This window comes from Dermacentor andersoni, chromosome 11 (assembly GCF_023375885.2).
Source record: "Dermacentor andersoni chromosome 11, qqDerAnde1_hic_scaffold, whole genome shotgun sequence".
Classification (NCBI taxonomy): Eukaryota; Metazoa; Arthropoda; class Arachnida; order Ixodida; family Ixodidae; genus Dermacentor; species Dermacentor andersoni.
In genome coordinates this window covers 123408386-123429882 of record NC_092824.1, presented here as the reverse complement: position 1 = coordinate 123429882, position 21497 = coordinate 123408386, and the positions used below count along the sequence as shown (strand labels likewise).

Genomic DNA, 21497 nt, shown 5'->3' with positions numbered 1-21497 from the left:
TACGCAGGAAAAGTAGGAAGATACCTATAACGAAAGGGGTCAGATAAGGAGACACACTCTCTCCAATACTATCCACTGCGTGCTTGGAAGAAGTATTCAAGCTCTTAAACTGGGAAGGCTTAAGAGTAAGGATCGACCGCGAATATCTGAGCAGCTTTCGGTTTGCCGATGACATTGTTCTGTTCAGAAACACTGGAGATGAGTCACAACAAATTATTGAGGACCTTAACAGAGAGAGTGCAAGAGTGGGGTTGAAGATTAATATGCAGAAAACAAAGATAATGATGAACAACCGGGCAAGGGAACAAGAGTTCAGGATCGCAAGTCAGCCTCTAGAGTGTGCGAAGGAGTATGTTTACCTAGGTCAATTATTAACAGGGAACCCTGATCATGAAAAGGGAATTCACAGAAGACTAAAAATGGGTTGGAGCTCATACGGCAGACATTGTGAGCTCCTGACTGGAAGCTTACCATTATCATTCAAAAGGAAGGTGTACAATTAGTGCATTTTACCAGTGCTGACATATGGGGCAGAATCTTGGAGATTGACAAAGAAGCTTGAGAACAAGTTAAGGACCGCGTAGAGAGCGATGGAACGAAGAATGCTAGGCATAACATTAAAAGACAGAAAAAGAGTGGTTTGGATCAGAGAGCAAACGGGTATAGCCGATATTCTAATTGACATTAATTAAGAGAAAGAAATGGAGCTGGGCAGGTCATGTAATGCGCAGGGTTAGATAACCGTTCGACCATTAGGGTTACCGAATGGGTACCAAGAGAAGGGAAGCCCAGTTAAGGATGGCAGAAGACTAGGTGGGGTGATGAAATTAGGAAATTCGCGGGTGCTAGTTGGAATCGGTTGCCGCAGGCCAGGGGTTAATGGAAATCGCAGGTAGAGGCCTTCGTCCTGCAGTGGACATAAAACGGGCTGATAATGGTGGTGGTAGTGGTGTTGGTGGTTGTGGTGATGATGAGACGACTTTTCAAGTCTATTGAGGAGAAGTAACAAGAGTGTTGAAGCCGGTCAAGGGTGTCATCTATACATGGGAGTGGGTAGACAGCTTTCTTTGTAACCTGATTTAGCTTGTGGTAGCCGACACAAAAATGCAAGCTACCATGCTTCTTCTTGACTAAAACTACAGGCAATGCCCAGGGGCTCTTTGACAGTTGAGTTATGTAGTCTTCGAGCATACTAGTTACTTGGTCCTGTATCGCCTCACATTCATTTAAAGCCGCACAATAAGGGTTCTGGTGAATTGGTCTGGCCATATCTTCAGTGATTATTCGGTGCTTGGTTAAGGGCGTACGACCGACTCCTGATGTCGACACAAAGCAATCCTGGAACTCTGCTAGTAATGCGAGTTTTTGTCATTCTTCCTCCGGCAAGGTAGTGCTGACGTCAGGGACGGGAACCAGATCTTGTGCAGATGCTTCTTCAAGCATTGAAAAGCAGCCTTGAACATCTGCAACACCGTTGAAATAGGCCGAAGCCGTGCCCCCTTGGAAGGTGCCGATGCTCCATGCTAAAATTTGTCAGAAACAAATCCTTATGCCCATTAATGACACAGACTCATGCAACCGAAGTATTGTGAGTAAATAACAGTGGGGTTATTTGGTCTGCAACTCCTTCCCCGTCGAATGGCAAGTCGCATGCCACAGGAACAAGGGTGCGTGACCGAGGTGGAATGACATCGTCATCACCACTAAGGTGTAATGAGTTGCCTGGTGGTTCTAAGCACTCAACTGGCTCAGGGTTATGGTAAAATGTTACTAAACGGTCAGGGATATTGATGACCGCACCATACTCCCTCAGTCCATTCTGATAATCAAATCTTTACAGCATGAGGTGAGAATGACGAAAGTGGCGATGAAAGATGCACCTCCTATGTTGACTCTCACCGTACATCGTCCGGCAGGCATTAGTAACTGGCCTACTGCAGTCGTTATATGGGGCCCTGTCCACGGCGTCCTTACTTTCTTGAGATGAACTGTGGGGTCTCAACTTATTATGGAGAAGTCAGCACCAATGTCGACCAAAGCTGTCACTTGCTGCCCGTCAACAAAAATAATAAGGTTTGCGCTTACAACTGTGTCACTGTTATGGCTCATTGGCTTCATAGCATCCTGAAGTGGAAGCAACGGGGGCTTTTCATCGTCATGACAGCTCACAACCTTACCGTCGGAGGTCGCCGCCTTTAGTTTCCCCAGCGTGGGTAACATGACCTCCTGCCCCTGAGGTCAGTAAGAGTAACGAGTATTGGTGCAGGTGAATGCGTAGGAGATGGACAGCACGACCGGTAGCCAATGTTGGCCTGGTGATTCGGAAGCAACTGCTTGTCATTGGCTCGGCAATCATCAAAATGACAGCAGGTGGCTGGAGGCCCTTGAAAAGGAGCTTGGTGGTGTAGCGACTAGTCGTCACTGGCATGTCCACCGTCAAATTATGGGTGGAGAGGGCGAAATGGTACGTCGTGATGCCAGCAATGGAAGGGAAATGTGGCCGACATCACTGCAGCTGAAACAGAGTGAGCGCTGATCTGCAGTCCGCCATACGTTTGTTTTCCGAAACTGCAGACGTCGCGGAGGCTCTTCCTGAGGTGACCAAGGTGCAGCAGTCGACGGCTGGTGGTACGGCGGTATCGACATAACAGTTGGTGAGCAGGTGTACGACATCGGGTAGCGGCGTCATAGTTCATGGGATGCGGTTCAGGACTAAGGTTCGGAGACAAGAACACTTGGCTGATTTCGTTACGTACAACTTTCGCGACACATGCCACTGCTTATTCCTGTTGCCCGACTCGCAAGCTTCTGAATTTCTTTGTGAACGATCTCCCTAATCAGATCGCACAGAGCTCTGAGGGTCAAAAGTTATCGTGGCAGCGTTCACCTCATTGCTGCTGGACAAGCGATTGTACTGCCTGCACCATTGATAAAGTGCTCGCTCAATAGCAGTAGCTTCCTTGATAAAATCAGCCATGGTACTTGGTGGATTGCACAACAGTCTGGCAAACAACTGCTCTTTCATGCCACGCATGAGGTAGCATAAGTTCTTATCTGTCATGTTTGGGTCGGCTCTGTGACACAGATGAGTCATGTCATCGGCGAACATTGCGATGGTTTTGTTGGGTTTCTGAACCCACAACTCAATTAGCTGCTGGGCACGGTCCCGTCGGTCGACACCCGCAAAAGTGTCAAGGAGCTGCTGGCAGAAGTCACTCCATGTTTACAGACTGCCTTCTCAGTTTTCCTACCACGTACGGGCGCTACTGCCAAGAGAAAAATAGACATTGGTGAGCTTTTGTTTAGAACTCCACTCATGGATCTTGGCAAAGCCCTCAAACTGGTCAAGCCAGGCTTTGACGTCTTTAAAGGCACCACTGTGAAAGCGATCCAGAATCCGTGGTTGAAGAAGGGTTACCTGTGGTGGGCTGGATGAATGGACGCTTTCAGGATCACGTGGCGGGTTGGCATTGGCCATGGGCAGCGCGTGGACGAAGGTTCCTACAGGGGGATGAGCTCCAGAGCAAGGCCTTGCAACCAACGACTGAAACAATGCAGAAGCGTTGCAATGGGCAACAGTGTGTCCTGGCTGGATGAACAGTTCCCAGGAGGGGTCCGAAGCATCGTGTTGTCATATCCCGCACCTCCACCAATGTCACGGTGCAACAAAGACAGGAGACAAGGACACATATAACAAAACAGCTTGTTTTAGTAGTCAAGCGTAGAGACGACTTCTTCGTCTTCTAATCTCCAGTAGGCCGAGAGACGAGATTAAGCCTACTAAAGCTCCCACCGCTGTCTTTATCATTGACATAGAAGAGAAGTGGCATATATAATTTTTTTTTTTCCAAATACTGCCACCCTATTTAGAGCTGTAGTAGGCGAGGGTACAAGTGAAATACAAGTACAAAAGAAAAGAGATGCAGAAGAAATAGCCTTAAAATTGGTTAGGTATGTTATAGTGGGATACACAATATCACTGACGTGCCTCTAAAAACACAAAGCGCTCACACACAGAGCTCCCACCATGGCCATCCCAGATGCCATGCCAACAACGAAACTTGTAGCAGCTATGTGACCAGAAGTCAGTCAAGTCTTGGACGCACTTCTAAGATGAAAGTGACAACACCTCCAAGTGCCCTGACCTGGATGGAGTGCAGTGCCCTGAATGGACTAGGAGAATTTGTTCCAAGAACTCAATTTTGACCAGCCAAATGCAAGAATGCACCATAAGAGCACTCTATAGTGCTAGAAAGCGACCAGACGAATGTACAGAAAAAAACATATACCAATGGTATATTCAGCAAAACATATATTACTTTGATGGCCTTTCCTCCCTATTCCTTTCTATAATTTTCTGTGTCCTATTCATGCATTGACTCTCACGCTGAAAGGCCCCACAAGCTAACAGCTGTCAAGCAATATAAAAAGTAAGAATAATAATTGTTCAAATGTACCTGTCCCCTCTTTTACACATGCTCAACTGTCTTGAGTAACATGGAGTGCTTGCTTTTTTCAGAAGCAAATAAAGCATTCAGGAATGTGTCCTTGTCTATCTACAGTAAATGTACACATTCATATGCTGCTGAACAGTCTATGGTAGGAACATATACCAGAATTCACTGTGCACTTCACAGAGGTGACATGCAAAAAAGAAATATTCTGCTGTCCTTCACTACACAAGCTTGACGTGAGCGGATGCCTATTCTGACACGTCACAGCAATGGCATTTTCTTCTTTTGCATGCAAGCTCACTCTAGCATTGTTAGTTCAGCTCTTTTCAACCAACAGGAAACCTGAACTGATGCTTGGAGCACAAAGCAAGTGTCAAATAACTGCACCAAGACAGGCTGGCACAAAGCATCACTTAAAGGGGCCCCGGACCACCCCTCGGGCATGGTGAAAAAACACAGTCTGCGGATAGCACACGCTGCTGTGAACATCACAGCCAAATTTTGCAGTTGTGCGTGGCGTGTAAATCTCGCAAGTGAAGCGCAAAGTCACCTTTCTCTCAAACACTCTCTTTTCAATAGAAGCCTGCTCCCCACTCTTTTCCGGATGCTTTGTTTCGTAATGTAGCAGATTCCAATACGCAGCTGGTATTGGCTAATAGCAGACACCAATCAAGAAGGATGTTTGGATCAGTGCACTTCTTCCTACTGTTAGTGTGCATATTTATTGACAGAGTTTATAAACAGGCTGAAGTAAGCAAATATTTGCTTCCGAATTAGTATAATAATTATGTGCTTCCGAAAGAAGCAGACTGTCGTCTGCTCACGTTCGGCCACGGCCACCCATGTAGGAATTAAAACTTTGGCACCCTGTTTATCGGTTTTCATACGTTTTTCATACGGTTTTCATAATGTTTCATACAATGAAAGTTATGTGAACCAATGCTCGAAGCTTCATGCCGAAAAAAGAAACACTGGAAACGATCATCACGGATGGTGACACTGACATTGTTGTTATCACAGTCTTGGCTAAACTCTGATATCGAGGACCACGAACTTCTGAACAACCCATCATATACCGTTTATAGGCAAGATAGGATCGGTCGTCGGGGGGGGAGGGGGTATTGGTATTTGTCAAACAATGGCTGGTCTCTTCTCGCTTATCTACTGAAAGTCACCACGAGACCCTTTGTCTCAAGATAGTACTGCCGACAAGCACGACCATACTGATTTCTTGTTACCGTCCCCCTGATTCTGACATTACATTTACAAACGAGCTTAATTCCATCATATCCAATCTAATCTCCCGTTTTCCTCGTGCTAATCTCGTGCTATGCGGCGACTTCAACTTTCTGGATATTGACTGGGAAAACTGCATCGCTTCAACCCCCGCGTCCAAAGGTTTCCTAGAAGCAGTTCTTATGTACAATCTTAGCCAAGTAGTTACCAGACCTACTCACAGTAATAACATTCTTGATTTAGTACTTACTACCAATAATGAACTAATAAATTCATTACAATATGTTAGAGGTGTTAGCAATCACAACATTTTGTTTTTTAACATAGCTATAGAACTTCCTACCCGCCAGCCGTCTACTAAATACATCCGAGATTACAATAAATCAAATTTTGCAGAAATTAACAATCAGCTAGAATCGTTTTTTGTAGACTTCCATCAATCAGCCCCTTCCAGAACAGTTGAGCAAAACTGGTTACTATATAAACATAAACTTTTGTCTCTTCTTGATGCTCACGTTCCTCTTGTACGAATTCGCAGGGATGCCAGCAGACTCAGGTATTCGAACAACCTTAAAAAACTATCTAGGAAAAAAAAGCACATTTTCTGCGAACTCAAACGACGCAACAATCCGCAAAAATGGGGAAAATACTTTACAGTATTGCGGAAATACACACATTTGCTGAGACAATCTAAACGCAAATATTTCCACCAGGACCTGCTGAGCATTCTGCGTGTCAACCCTCGCAAATTCTGGAACTCATTATCACTTAAACGTACTTCATGTCATAGTATCGCATTAATCAACTCGGATGGGTCTCCTGTTTCAGTGAATCAGCGTCCCGATGTCATGATCTCTTATTTTTGCTCGGTTTTCACTAATGAACCTCCCACTGATATTCCTACGTTGCCATCTACTCACTTTTCGGAAATGCCGGCTGTTACTATAAATACTCAAGGAATCTCCAATTTAATCGATAACCTTAAACTTTCCAGTGTGCCAGGCCCAGACGGCATAACGGCCAAAGCTTTAAAGGGCACCAAATCTCACTCTAGCCGCTTCTTGAAATTGATTTTCACTCAATCTATTGCCTCTTCCGCTATTCCGAATGATTGGAAAATTAGCAGTATTGTACCTGTGCACAAATCCAGTAGTCGTTCCAGTCCATGTAATTACCACCCTATATCCCTAACTTACATACCTTGTAAAATACTAGAGCATATATTGTACTCCAGCATTGCATCTCATTTAGACAAGCACTCTTTTTTTTTTCCCAATCAACATGGATTTAGACGAGGCCACTCATGTGAAACGCAGCTGTTCGAATTCACCACAGACCTTCACCTCCACCTTGACTCCCGTTTCCAAACCGATGTTATCTATCCTGACTTTGCAAAGGCGTTTGATCGTGTCGCCCATTTACGTCTTAACGCAAAACTTGCTTGTCTTAATCTCGACCCACTTGTATTGTCCTGGATAGAATGTTTTCTCACAAATCGCTCACAACACACTGTCATCGATAACCTAAAGTCGTCAAGTAGTCCAGTCTTGTCAGGTGTACCACAGGGCTCTGTGCTCGCACCTCTTTTGTTTCTAATTTTTATAAATGACCTCCCTAATAGCATTCTTTCATCAATTCGGTTATTCGCTGATGACTGCGTCTTGTATCGATGCATATCCTCCCATAATGACCACCTAATACGCCAGGAAGACCTAAGCAAAATAGCAAATTGGTGCTCTGCTTGGCTCATGTCCCTCAACGTTTCCAAGTGCAAGTACATGTGTAACTCGCAAGCGGGACATCATTAACCATCAGTACTTTCTTAATTCCACAGCCCTGACTAAAGTTGACTCTTACCGTTATCTAGGCGTTACTATCACTAATCAGCTTACGTGGTCTGCACACATAACAACTTATTAACGACTGTTTTAAATCACTTGGCCTACTCAAACGATCTATTTTTCTGTCTCCTGTTCCCGTATGCAAGCTCGCCTATGAAACATTCATTCGGACTAAACTTGAGTATGCCTCAGCAATTTGGAACCCTCACCAGTCTTATCTTATTAACTCGCCCGAAGCAATGCAGAATCGCGCAGCTTGTTTTATCGCTTCAAACTATGACTGGCATACAAGTATTTATGCAAATTTCTCGGAAGTGCTCTAATTTAACTTATCCTTACTCTTTATTTTCTAAGGACCCATTGTAGGTTGTATCTTATCGTTACCTTGGCATCAAAATCAATAGCAAATTAACTTGGGTTGATCATATCACTAAAATCACGGCCGACGCTTCACATACACTTGGTTTTATCAGAAGATCACTTCCCACTTCCCCTGCTAACATACGAAAACTGGCATATGAAACTTTTGTCCGCAGTAGGCTTGAATATGCATCCGCGATTTGGAGTCATCAGTCCTACCTAATTAACATGCTTGAATCCGTCCAGAACCGTGCAGCATGCTTCATATCGTCGACATACGACTTTCATTCCAGCGTAAGCTTCATTAAACTATCACTTGGTCTCTCTTCCTTAGCTCTCAGACGAAAAGTTGTGCGCCTGTGTTTATTCCATAGGTTATATTTCAATTTTCCCTATTTGCGTGGTTCCCTTATATCTCCTCCCGTTCGTACATCGCGCCGCCTATTCAATTCAAATAGCGTCCAACGACTTCATGGCTCCACTAATGCTTTTAACAAGTCCTTCTTCCCGACCGCAATTGAAGACTGGAACCTGTTGCCCGATTCACTAACTAATGAGTACAGGTTTAAGGCGATGTTGTTAAATCATCTGGGTTGACATGTTTCTTTTTGCTCCAATTTGGGCTCATATGTAATTTTATCCCTTTTTCTGTATTGAGATTTTTCCCCCTGTAACCATTGTGTACTCGCCCTGCTGCCCTAACCATTCACCGACGTGTGTGGCGCTTGTGGCATAAAGCCAACATTGACAAGGACTATTTTAACTATCGCGTTCTTTGCCTTATTTTATGTCCCTGTGTTGCAGTGTTATATTTTTATGATGTTTGTTTTTATTATCTACCCTGTATACGCTCCCACCTTATGTAATACCCCAACAGGGGCCTTTAAGGGACAATAAATGATGATGATGATGATGCTATTGAATTGTGGAACGCTCTACCCAACAGCATAGTGAATGAAAGTAATCCAGATAAATTTAGACACCTATTGTCATGTTTTTAAACCCTTAACCTACCACTTCTACCATTTCTACTGCCGGTTCGTACCTTACTTTCTTTTTTCATTTTTCTTGCCCATCGTCTCCTAGCATGTACACTAAGTTTTGTTTACCGTTGTACAAATGAGTTAACCATTGCATAATAATGACCACAGTGTTTCTTGATGCTTTTGCCCCCCCCCTTATGTAATACCCTGAAAGGAGTCCTTAAGGGACAATAAATGATGATGATGATGATGTGTCATATTCAGCAGGGGACTCACGACTCACAAATTTTGACTAGTTTTGAATTGTTCACATGTTGACTGGTGACATGTTGCCCGCTCCTGGAACATGCGGCAAACCCTCACAAAAATGCTGCTTTCTGCACCTGCCAGCAAGAGACGACATAAGTTTATGCCTGCAACACTGCGGCAGCAGCTCAAATCTCCATATGCAAATTTGCACTTTTTCCTAAAAACCAGGCAATTAACTGTGGCCACTGCTGCACTGAACGATGTAGACTCCAAAATTCCATCTTTCTGCAAAATTTAAGAGCAAAATCGTTTTTGCACTTAATCATTAGGCAATATCGTTAAGCAAAATATGCAGGACCCTATATTTGAATATTTTTTCTTGTAGTATTCAATTCAAATTTGCTTTGTTTCTTTTTTTGCATTTTCACAAAACACAAATTTTGGGCTTCGTGCAATCTTTCAGGAGTGACGTTATGGCCATCAGGACACCTATAATCAAATATTTACAGCATGTAGCTAAATGCATAATGCACACGGGGGTAGGGGCAGATTCTCCCTTTTCTTTTTCTTGGCTGTACATGAGTAATGAGCTTGTTACACTTTCAACACGAGGCTTTGTAGTACTGTATAAGCGTTAATGCTTTGTTACACCAAAAAAGTATTCCTACCATAATGAACCTTTTGCTTCCTGGTATCGAGCTGTGTGCCTATAGGAATATTTCAGTGTGTAGTCATCGCTACACTGCTCCTGGAAACAATAATAATTTACTTCGAATTAGCTTTAGAACTAGTTAGCCTATTATAGAAATGATTGCATATGTGTAATCAGCACCAAAAAACCAACAATATAGTGCAGTTTTATTAAATTTGCTAAAGGAGGCTTTAAAGAATGCTTTAAAACCAACTTCCCTTCTTAAGCCCTTTTTTAGCATAAAAGTGACAGTTTAAAATAAGGTGGGAGGTGAAGTTTACTGTTACAATGCCTCTCCAATCAAACCATCAATCAAACTTCTACTCTGGTAGTAACTGCGTAGTTTGCACAACGGATCGCCGTATCTTGAAAGCAATCTGCAGACACAATGACTTCGGAGTAGGTCGACTCGTGGTCAGCCTGCTACCGCTTGTGTTGCTGCTCTGTCCTTCTTGCATGGCGCTCGGCAACTAGGTCACGAGAAGAACCCAGTACCTCCATAGTGCACACATAACCGTTAGCAACTGCCAGAGGTCAACCCAATGCGCTTCGCGTGACCATAGCATCCAATCAGATTTTGACAGCAGTTCTTTTTGGGAAAAAAAACGTATATAAGTCGCACCATTCTATAAGATGCACCAACGAAAAATTCAGAAGAAGATTGACTTATACACAAGAAAATATGATATATGGCACACGAAAAGAGCTAAGAAAAAAGGAAAAGAACAGATTGCCGAGCTGGTGGGGGCGAGCTAACCTTGAAAGGGTGAAGACTTTTTTTTCGGATGGTCACTGAGGGTATCTTCAAGAAGGCATAATGACTTGCACCAATGTGAGGCTCTACTGGATGTGCACTGTGATGTATGCCTTCCACCCGCTAACCTGCCGTTCAGGTGTTGCAGCGCACCACGATCATCAGCAGCTGCAGAGGCCGATGACCTAACTCAACACCTCCAACTTTGTCATGCACTATCAAGGTTTACCAGGAAGCCTACAGTCCACAAATACTCTGCCGGCGACATCATTTGTTATGTTGACCACCATTGCCCGTCTGCAATACACCATGTGATGGCCAGATTTTTTCTACTTTGACATCCTAGGTTTAGCATGACCTTCATGTGTAGTTGTAAACTCATGGTTCTTGTAATTTGCCATTCTTGCTAACTACTTTCGTATTTCCTATAAACTCTTGTTCATTACTGCTGATCTGTCCCCACATCCCTCCACGGAACACTGCAAAATGTGACACCATGTAAAGTGGTTGCTCAAAGATGCTATGTTAACAGCGAGAAAATATTGAGCTTGGATGAGACAGAATCTGCCCGTGTAGTATTCAAGACTTTGCTGCCAGCAAGACTGCAGTGATGAGCTAAATGGCAGAAACAGCTGCCCAGAATGTGTCCTCAAACATGTGTTGTCAAAGAAATACGCGGGCCCTACCTCCAAGCTGGAGAAACTATTCCCCAAGTTTGGACACACACAGATAAGCACAAAAGATCAGAACTGAGTTGGGGCAGGTTTCATTTGGCATGCAGATGACGTAGGCAATATTTCATACAGCTGCATGCGTGCCCATGCACGGGCTGCTCATTCAGGCTGCACTGATCGTCGACCACCCAGCGTATCAACGGTCTTGTAGTGGCTAGGGACGGAGGGATCGGTAACAGTATGAGCATGTGCGCAAGGTAATTTCCAGTTTGACTTAATTCTGCAGCGCTGTTCACTTCAGGAGTGCTTCTTGCTGCTACAAGGCCGCTGACACAGTGTGCAGTCAACACTCGCAATATTACTAAATAATTGCAAAGGTGTACATACTATATCATTATTAATATATACCAACAAATCCTGGCTCACCATGTAGTGCTAGAAACCACTCAATAACAAACTGAGCACCATAACTTCTCACGTATGTTCAAATGGGACACACAATGACCAATATCTTCAATGTACGCCTGTCAAGCTATTGAATCTAGTAGCTTCTATTGGCTGCTCCTTCCTTTCCTGTAAAAAAAAAACACTGTGAATACGATTGCTTTACTCTTATGAAGCCTACAAATTTGTCGCCATTTAAACAATTCAATTGATTAGTTGAGCAGTGTGACCATGCTTGTATTCCATTGAAACAATGTACAGCTCTGTAGCACCACTTATCTCCTAAAATGAGCACACCAAACTATGTTCATCTGGCAACGAACAGGGCTGCTACTTTGCAGCGATGCCTTTTTCTATGCTTATGCCTAAGGCTTTTGCACTTTTTGCATTCATGAGCGGTCAGAGCGATGCTTGGCGTCGAATGTGGGAACTCAGGTGCACAAAAAGGCATCGCTATAAAATAGCAGCCATGCCCCCTTGTTCCATTACTGTCATTGTCACGGTGCATAGGTAACTGAAAGTGATCGCTTCTTTTTTTGCAAACTCCACAAAGGGACCGGATGTCCAGTAGTAAACAGCACTGTACGCATATATCAAATAATTTAGGCTAGCCTTTTTTTACTAAATGGGCTCCACGCAAGCTTAATACCTCACCTTGTATAAAAATTGAAGAATATGCAATGCTTTATTCAATGTTAGAAGATCATATTTCTAAAATATTTGTATTCAATTAACAAATATCACTATTCTAACACCCTCACTTTTTTGCAATGGCCCATGTCTTCGTCTGCTACAGTACTACCTGCTGTAGTGTCCAAAACACCTGCACAGACGCTACTACCCTCGAAGTCTGCGTGGTACACAAGGCACCACACAAATTAGCACGTGCAAGTGATGCACGATAGCCCAGTGGTGAGCAGATCCAGCTCACCACTGCATATTGCCACCTAGGCAGGAGTTTGATCTCCAGAGACAGTGGCAGGCAAAGTTTTGTTTTTCTTTGTCGCACAGTCGGGGGGAGGCCTGAAGATAAGGAACTGATGACACTGTGATGACAGTGTAACAGAAAGGACACAAACAAGCAGACTCTGTTTCGAGCTGTCAACTACCATCACAGCAGCAATGGTGCCTGGACTTATGGCACACAAGATATAAAAGCTGGCAAGTTCTATTAGAAATAAAAATTTTCAGTTTACGCAAATGCAAGGCCACACAACGAGCGATGGAATGAAAAATGATAGCTCTAACATTATGAGGAAGAAAGACAGCAGTGTGGCTTAGTGAGCAAACATGGGATAGTCTAGCTCAAATCTAAGAGAAAGAAATGGAGTTGGGCAAATCATGTAAAACAAGTGGCCTATCAAACTGAGAGCTTAGTGAAGGGAAACACAGAGACAACAGTGGATTAGCATTGAGATTAGGAAATCTGTAGGCAGATACAGTAAGATGGAATGCACTGACTCATATATGGGTAATTGGAGGTAGCTAGCAGAAGCATCTGTACTGCAGACGATGAAGGTTTGGTCATATGATGCTGAGACAGGGTTGTGCATGAAAGAAAAAAAGAGGTACTTTAGAAATATTTACGAAATGCTGCAATGAGAAGAATTGCTTAGTTTCTAGAAATGCAACATTCAGTATAAATGATGTGCCCATGGATTTTACAGGGGTACTAGTTGAAGAAATAGATATGACTGGATAATTGTTGACAGAAATTACAGAGCATAATTCAAGTCCACTATGGGACAAGCTCTCTGCTACAAGTACAAAAGTCAAGAACTGTGTCGCTGGCACAATGTCACTTATCAGGAGCCATGGACACAGGGGTGTGCCTTCCCTGCCCATAGCTGATAGCAGCGTCTGCGTAAACTCAACACATCATCTATACTAGTGCCACCTGAAAACAAAGATAAGGGCCTCTCGTGATTTTGCAAACAGAATGGAGATTAGGAAACCACTTAGCCAGCCATAATCAATGTGGAAACACTGCTGCAGATGCCTACAAAGGGGCAGACAAACTAAAAACTAATGACATTTTACGGTCCCTACATTTTGAGGAATTCGGAATCAATTATCAGCAATACTCAGTTATAAAGTGCATAAAATGTCAATGTGTTACACTTTTGCATTGAAATAATATTTTGCAAAACATGAGGTGCCAGCTAGCATAAATTAAGTTTATTCAAAGATACAAAATTGCTTTTTTAGTGACTTAAATTTACAAAATGCAGGCTGCACAAGTACGTAATACACGATGTGCAATTTTACACCAAAGGCATAACCAAAAAAATATTTCATTTACATGTCTTACACGTTCTGCTTTTTTTTTTTTTTCAGGAATGTACGTCCTTTAGCAGTAAAATTCCAGGGACATTCCAGGATTATTACTGGTCAACCATCACTACTTGCTAGCACACGCCGAACAAGTGCGATATTCATGAGGAACATGAAAGCAACATCGCTCAGTAAAGCCAGCTCTAAAAATAAGCCCCCAGAGAAAGCCGAGCCTGCGCGGTCTCGTCGCCGCGGCTCAGAAACAGGAAACAAACAACGCAACATGAAGCAGCACGAAACCATTTCCTTTGTCACGGGAGCAAGCTACACGTCAATGATGATGATATGATGATATGTGGTGTTTAATGGCGCAAGGGCCAGGTGTGGCCAAAGAGCGCCATGACAAGTGGTGATGTTGACGATGTATTATGGAGATGTGACTTGGCTGTAAACTGGCCTAAAAATTGTCGCTGTAAAGTGCGTAAAATCTACGTGCTATAAAATTATGGCGATGACTCATGACGAATACTTTGAACATTAAAATCCATCGTAAAAGAATGATGCAGAATAAAAGATATATGAGATAGTAAAATTACCTGGAGCACTGCTGCCTCACCGGAGCCCTTGAAACACAAGGGCCTAGAGGCGCGTGCTATACGAAAGAGCTATCACAGCGGCATCCTCTGAAGAGAGGACCCGCTACGAACACGTGGGGCTAAAAACATGCAAGACAACATCTTTCAGAAAACTTAGGACTGTGTTGGTGTCAAATAAAGGTTCTGGACCGAGTAGCATTACGGGATGTAGGGGGATGTGCTGCCGGTATGCTAGGGAAAAATGTTTTCTTCTTTCAGATTCGGCTGCCCGACACTCCAGGAGGACGTGGAGGACGGTCAGCCTCTCCCCGCATCTACCGCAGGTTGGAGGATCATTTTCAGTGAGTAGAAAGTTATGCGTGCCAAATGTGTGTCCTATTCTCAGGCGACAGAATAGGACATCTGTTCGCCGTGATTTTGTTACGGGGGGCCAAGAACCTAACTGTGGTTTTATCACGTGCAGTTTGTTATTTACTTCTGCGTCCCACATACGTTGCCAGTGGTTTCGCAGTTTTCTTCTTAAGAAAGGTTTCAGATCTGTGACAGGGACCGAAGCAGTAGGACTAACTGCATGCAATGAAATGGATGTGGCCATCTGGTCCGCTAGAACGTTACCCTCAATGCCCCTATGTCCGGGCACCCAGCATATAATGACATGCTGGTTAGACATATACGCTCTACAGAGAATGGAATAGAGCTCAGTTATTACGGGGTTTCTGTGTTTACAGTGTGACTTCAAGGCTTTTACGACACTTAGGGAGTCTGTAAATAAAATTGTCTTTTGAATATTTGATTTTCTGATATGTTTCACAGCCAACAATAGTGCATGCGCCTCAGCCGTAAATATACTTGTTTCAGGGTGCAGTACACCGGATTCCGAGAAGGATGGACCAATGGCTGCGTAGGACACCCCGGCATGCGACTTAGAAGCGTCTGTGTAAAACTCTGCGCACGAGTACTTGTGCTGGAGCTCCAAGAAATGCATTTTGATATGTGGCTCTGGCGCATGTTTAGTAACCTCTATAAAGGATGTGTCACACTCTATCAGCTGCCACTCCCAGGGTGGTACTAGCTTAGCTGGAGGCATTAAGCGTTGCTCGAGAACTGGGACATCCATTTCCGTGCAAAGTTCTCTTGCACGCAGTGAGAAAGGAAGTCTCATAGAGGGTCTGTTATGAAAAAGTGTTTCACACGTCAAGTCGTTAGCGGTTGTGAAGCACGGATGTTCCTTATTAGAGCGAACCTTGAGAAAATATGTTAAGCTGATGTTTGTTCTTTGAAGATGGAGTGGCCACTCATCTGACTCTACATATAGGCTTTCAACAGGGCTTGTCCTAAATGCGCCAGTGGCCAAACGGATACCCAGATGGTGAACGGGGTCTAACATCTTAAGTGCGCTCGGTGCGGCAGAGTGATATGCTACGGCACCATAATCTAACCGTGATCGAACAAGGCTCTTGTAAATATTCAACAAACACTGTCTGTCGCTACCCCACGTTGTGTGGGATAGGATTTTAAGTAAGTTCATTGTTCTAAGACATTTTTCTTTCAGATGTTTTATGTGCGGAATGAAAGTAAGCCTGGAGTCAAGTATAACACCAAGAAATTTGTGATCTTTGTTTACAGGAATTTGTTGTCCGCCCAGTTCTACACAAGGATCTGGGACCAGGCCTCTCTTTCTTGTGAAGAGAACACAAGAACTTTTGTGGGGGTTGACTTTGAATCCGTTTTGGTCTGCCCACTTAGAAACCTTGTTCAAGCCTTGCTGTACCTGTCTTTCGCATACTGTGAGGTTGCAGGATTTGAAGCCTATTTGTATATCGTCTACGTATACGGAATAAAAAATGGCAGGTGGTAGTGAAGCACGTAGGGTGTTCATCTTAACGATAAAGAGAGTGCAGCTGAGCACGCCTCCCTGGGGTACACCAGTTTCCTGGGTAAAGGGACGTGACAGTGCATTGCCAACTTTTACACGGAAGGTACGATTGGACAAATAGCTTTCAATTATTTTCAACATATTTCCACAGATGCCCATTCCCGACAAATCTCGCAGGATCCCGTAACGCCATGTTGTATCATATGCCTTCTCCATATCAAGGAATATGGAGAGGAAGTACTGTTTGTGTACAAAGGCATCGCGAATATATCCTTCAATGCGCACAAGATGATCTGTTGTTGACCGCCCTTGCCTGAAGCCACACTGATAGGGATCGAGTATATTGTTGAATTCAAGGAAGTGTATGAGTCTGTGATTAATCATTTTTTCGAAGAGCTTACACAAACAATTCGTAAGAGCTATTGGACGATAACTTGCTGTCAAGGAGGGGTCTTTTCCTTGCCCCAGGACAGGAACGACAATCGCCTCTTTCCATGTAGATGGGAGGTATCCCGTAGCTAAAATAGTGTTGTAAAGTGTGAGTAGTGTAACTTGTGTGTCAGCATGTAAGCTTCTGATCATATCATACATGACTCCGTCAGGTCCCGGTGCAGTGCTTTTGCATGTGTTCAACGCAGCTCTCAACTCGGCAATACTGAAAGGCCGGTTATAGGGTTCATTCTGCCTGGAGTTTCTAATTATTGGCTTACATTCTTCTATCTGTTTATATTTGAGAAAGGACTGAGAATAATGGGTTGAGCTCGAGACGCCCTCAAAGTGCTCCCCAAGTGAGTCTGCCTGAGCTTGCAGGGTATCGCCTCGTGTGTTTACCAGAGGGAGTGATTGTGCTTGTCGCCCTATTATCCTAATAACCCTGCTCCAGACTTTGGCCTCATCTGTGTACGAGTTGATGCCCGATAAAAACTTCCGCCAGCTTTCTCTTCTGGCCTGTCGGCGGGTTCGCCTGCCTTCGGATTTCACTTTCTTAAAGTTGATAAGATTTTCTGCAGTGGGAGAAGCGCGTAGCAAACCCCACGCTTTGTTCTGTTTTCTACGTGCGATCCTACAATCGTCGGTCCACCACGGGACGCGCCGTTTGCACGAGAGGCCATTTGCTTGTGATATGCATTTAGATGCGGCATCTATTATAAAGGCTGTAAAATACTCCACAGCTGCATCAATTTCTAACGAGGAGATGTCATGCCATGAGATACCAGTAAGAGTTCGAAATTTGTCCCAATCAGCTGTCTCAATCTTCCACCGAGGTGTCTGTGGTGGATATTCGTTTTCTTGAGGTGTTCGTAGTAGTATGGGGAAGTGATCGCTTCCGTAAGGGTTCTTTGTAACTTCCCATTCGAGTTCGGGCAGAATAGAAGGAGAGACTATGCTGAGATCGATTGAAGAAAAGGTTCTGTTTGCTAGAGAGTAATATGTGGGTTCCTTCTTATTCAGAAGGCACGCACCACAAGAAAAAAGGAACTGTTCAACAAGACGACCTCGCGCATCTATACGAGAGTCGCCCCACAGGGAGCTGTGCGCATTGAAATCCCCAAGTACAACGTAAGGTTCTGGCAACTCGTTTATGAAGGACTGAAATTCATGTTTGCTTAGTTTGTAGTGTGGGGGTATATAAATGGAACATATGGTGACGAGTTTATTTAAAAGAACAGCTCGAACCGCCACTGCCTCAAGGGGCGTTTGTAGCTGTAAACGCTGACAGGAAATATTTTTATGAACCAAAATGGCAACACCGCCTGATGATACGACAGCATCATCGCGATCTTTGCGGAACGTGACATACGGTCGGAGAAAGTTTGTGTGTTGTGGTTTTAAGTGTGTTTCCTGTAGACACAGCACTTTTGGATTGTGTTTTTGGATAAGCTCTTGCACGTCATCAAGGTTCCTGAGAAGTCCTCTGACGTTCCATTGAATTATTGGTGTATCCATATTGGTAGTAAATAAGTGCTGTGTATACGGAAACAGAAGTATTAATTACAGAGATTTCAGAGCTTAGGTTCCAGAGCTCTTTCGAGGCCCTGTAACCGGGGTTTTACTCTTTTTGAAGCGTTCGAGGGAACCTCGACGCTCCTTAGGCGCTTGGTGCGCCTTGAGGATGGGTGTAGTGTCCATTGCCTCTTGTGAGGCGCCGGACACGTGCTCTTGCGAGCGAGATGTTTCCCGAGAGAGTCCCGCCTTGGAGGGCAAGACCCCTGCGCCCACCAGCCCGGAGGTCGATGGGGCTCCCTGAGGGATCTGGCTGCGCCGGCTGTTGCCAGCGCTGGAAGGGGCCGGGGATGTTGGGACAGCCTCGGCGGCGGCCACCTTCGGGGTCGGTGGTGCCTCATTCTGGGTCGACGGAGCAGCGCTAGCTGCAACCGCCGCGGGGGCAGATGGCGTAACTGCCGACTCACTGCCTGTGGGTCGGACAGCCGCCGGAGGCCGTTGTGACGCTGCCCCCTGACGCGCCACATCGGCAAAGGTTTTCTTGGGCAGGTACGATACCCGCCTGCGTGCCTCCTTGAAACTTATATTTTCCTTTACTTTAACTGTTACAATTTCCTTTTCTTTTTTCCAGGATGGGCACGCCCGCGAGTACGCGGCGTGCTCCCCATCACAGTTTACACAGTGGAGAGCATTCTCACAAGCTTCAGATGTGTGTTCGTGGGCACTGCATTTTGCACATGTTTGGCGGCCTCGGCAGCTCTGCGAGCTGTGGCCGAAGCGCTGGCATTTGAAACATCGGAGTGGGTTTGGCACGTACGGCCTGACACGGAGCTTGATGTACCCGGCCTCGATTGATTCGGGCAAGATACTTGATCCAAATGTAATTATTAGGTGCTTTGTCTGAATCTCTTTACCATCCCGCCTCATCTTAATTCTTCTGACATTGATCACATTTTGTTCGCTGAAGCCCTCCAGTAGTTCCGCTTCAGTCAGCTCAAGCAAATCATCATCTGACACAACACCACGGGTGGTGTTCATTGTGCGGTGCGGGGTTACTGTTATGGGGGTCACTCCAAATGACACTAGTTGCGGTAGTTTCTCATACTGTTTTGCATCGCGGAGCTCCAAGAGGAGGTCGCCGCTTGCCATCCTCGACACTTTGTAACCTGGACCAAAAATATCAGTTAGGGACTTTGAAACAAGGAATGGTGAGATGTTTCGCACTGCTTTGTTTGGCTTTTCGGAATGAATAACATGGAAGCGGGGAAAGTTCTGGGTTTGGCGTCCAAAAAACTTGAAGACATCTTCGGTGCGCCCTCGTTTCTGAGGGCGATCAGTAAGGGAGGGGAAAGAAGTTTCCATGAAAAATGTATGCATTCGGCAACAGCGCCGACCGCCCACCACGGAGCCCAACGAGGGGACGCGGCAGAGCTTGCGTACAAGTCTGCACGACGCCAGTCGTACGCCGTCACTATAACCGAATATGGTGTACCCAAGGTTGGATAGCCACACAGGGTTAACCCTTGCCGCCAGGAGAAAGGAAGTAAAAAGAAGAGAGAAGGAGACAGGAAAGGTCAAAAAGTGAGAGATAAAGACGAAGATTCGAGGAGGGAGAGACAGGAAAAGGCGACTGCCGATGTCCTCCAGGTGGGTCAGCCTGGAGGTGCCGTCTATGTGAAGCCGAGGCCGAAGAGGTGTGTTGCCTCCGCCGGGGGGCCTTAAAGGTCCAAGCACCCAGCTTCGGCTCAACCCCCAGGATCCCCTTTTCCTCAGACACGGCTAAGCCGCGCACGGCTACACGCGGGAGGGTCCAACCCTCGTGTGCTCGGGTCCGTGGTGTCGCAACACACCAAACGCCTGCTTGCGCAGACGCCCCTGCGGGGAAGCTACACGTCAATGTTCATTCAGTGCATTGGCTTGCATTCAGGCAGCTTGCTGCGCTAGCTACGGGAACCGAAACAGGTCGCAGTTATGTTGCTCAAGCAAAAGGAAGTCAAGCTTCTGTCACTTGTATTCCACTTTGCAAACAACGAACACTGTGACACAAAGCATCCACGGCATCATAGCGCGCACACCCACAGAGCACACTTATTGTAGGCAGTCAGCCCGTCACTTATAGGCACATCAGCGATTGAAGGGTATACTCATGCGAGCGGCAAGACCAGCCGCGGGTCATCAGACAAACTCACCTCGGCACCCTCTTTGCAAAGAGCACTACCGTTGAAAGGAGGCGAGCAGTTTACCGCTTCCAAGCGGTGCGACAGTCTCGACGATCGCAGACTGCTCAGCAACGACACCAGCGTCTCGCTAACATTTCCAGTGAGCTTAAAAGACGGTTCGTACCGCCGTAAGGCGAGCTCGGCAAGTTTTGCGATATCCTTGAGTTCGGAGGCAGCACGGGCAGGCTGAAGGCTGCACAACACCAGCAGCAGCGCAAATGGCACACACTGTAGGCGTCCTCGATTGCTCGTGGCGCGGTGACAATCGGCTGAAAGAAGCAGGCGCAAATCCCTACGGCGGGGTCGTAGTAGAAAACACGGCGAGGCCGCCGATGTCCAAGACGCACCGTCACGCAGGAGCATCGAGCTTCGAGTCTGTCTGCGCGCACATAAATCCGCAATCAACGGCGACCACGACGGGGACGAATGCATACCGACCTTTGAAAGCCGCCTGCGCCTCCGTGCCGACGCGCGCTCATGAACGGAAACCACCCGCGCCGCCGCACGTCACCACCGCCACACGCATTCGCGTGGCAACGGAATACACACCACTCTACGCATATTAACCCTACGCCCTGCCACCGCTTTAGGGAAACTGTACCTTCCGCCGTGGTTCGAAAATAAGCAGCGGCAGCGCATGGAACTTACTTTGGGAGACGCCAGATGACGCTGCTCAAACCAGAAGCGGAAGTGCACATTTTTTTTTTTAGAGCGAAATTCAATATGGCCGTTTTTTGCCGGTCGCGTTAGAGAAGGGAAACTGTACCTTCCACAGTGCTACGGAAATAAGCATAGCGGTGGCGTCGTAAACTAAAAGTATGCGACCACAGGTGGCGCTGTACAACAGGAAACGGAAACGGGGTTTTGCACACGCTTTACCAGGTGTTCTGTGGCTTTACTGG

At 45.5% G+C, this 21497-nt stretch overlaps 1 protein-coding gene across 6 annotated transcripts in view; it reads right to left on the bottom strand.

The window, feature by feature from the left end:
• Positions 1 to 21190, bottom strand: part of LOC126539327 (metal cation symporter ZIP14) — a 179801-nt gene extending 158611 nt beyond the window's left edge. For 5 of the 6 annotated variants that reach the window (XR_008614318.2, XR_008614317.2, XR_008614319.2 and 2 more), the window contains exons 1-2: positions 20566 to 21190; positions 3419 to 3544 (exon numbers count right to left, since the gene is read on the bottom strand). Coding sequence is in view for 3 of the 6 variants with exons in the window: in XM_055075577.2 (XP_054931552.1) it covers positions 3419 to 3544; positions 20566 to 21027 (588 nt within the window). In the remaining 3 variants the exon portion in view is untranslated. The remainder of the gene's footprint in view (positions 1 to 3418; positions 3545 to 20565) is intronic. The other variant, XM_050186127.3, reaches the window with a different exon arrangement.
• Between the last annotated feature and the right edge of the window lie 307 nt (positions 21191 to 21497).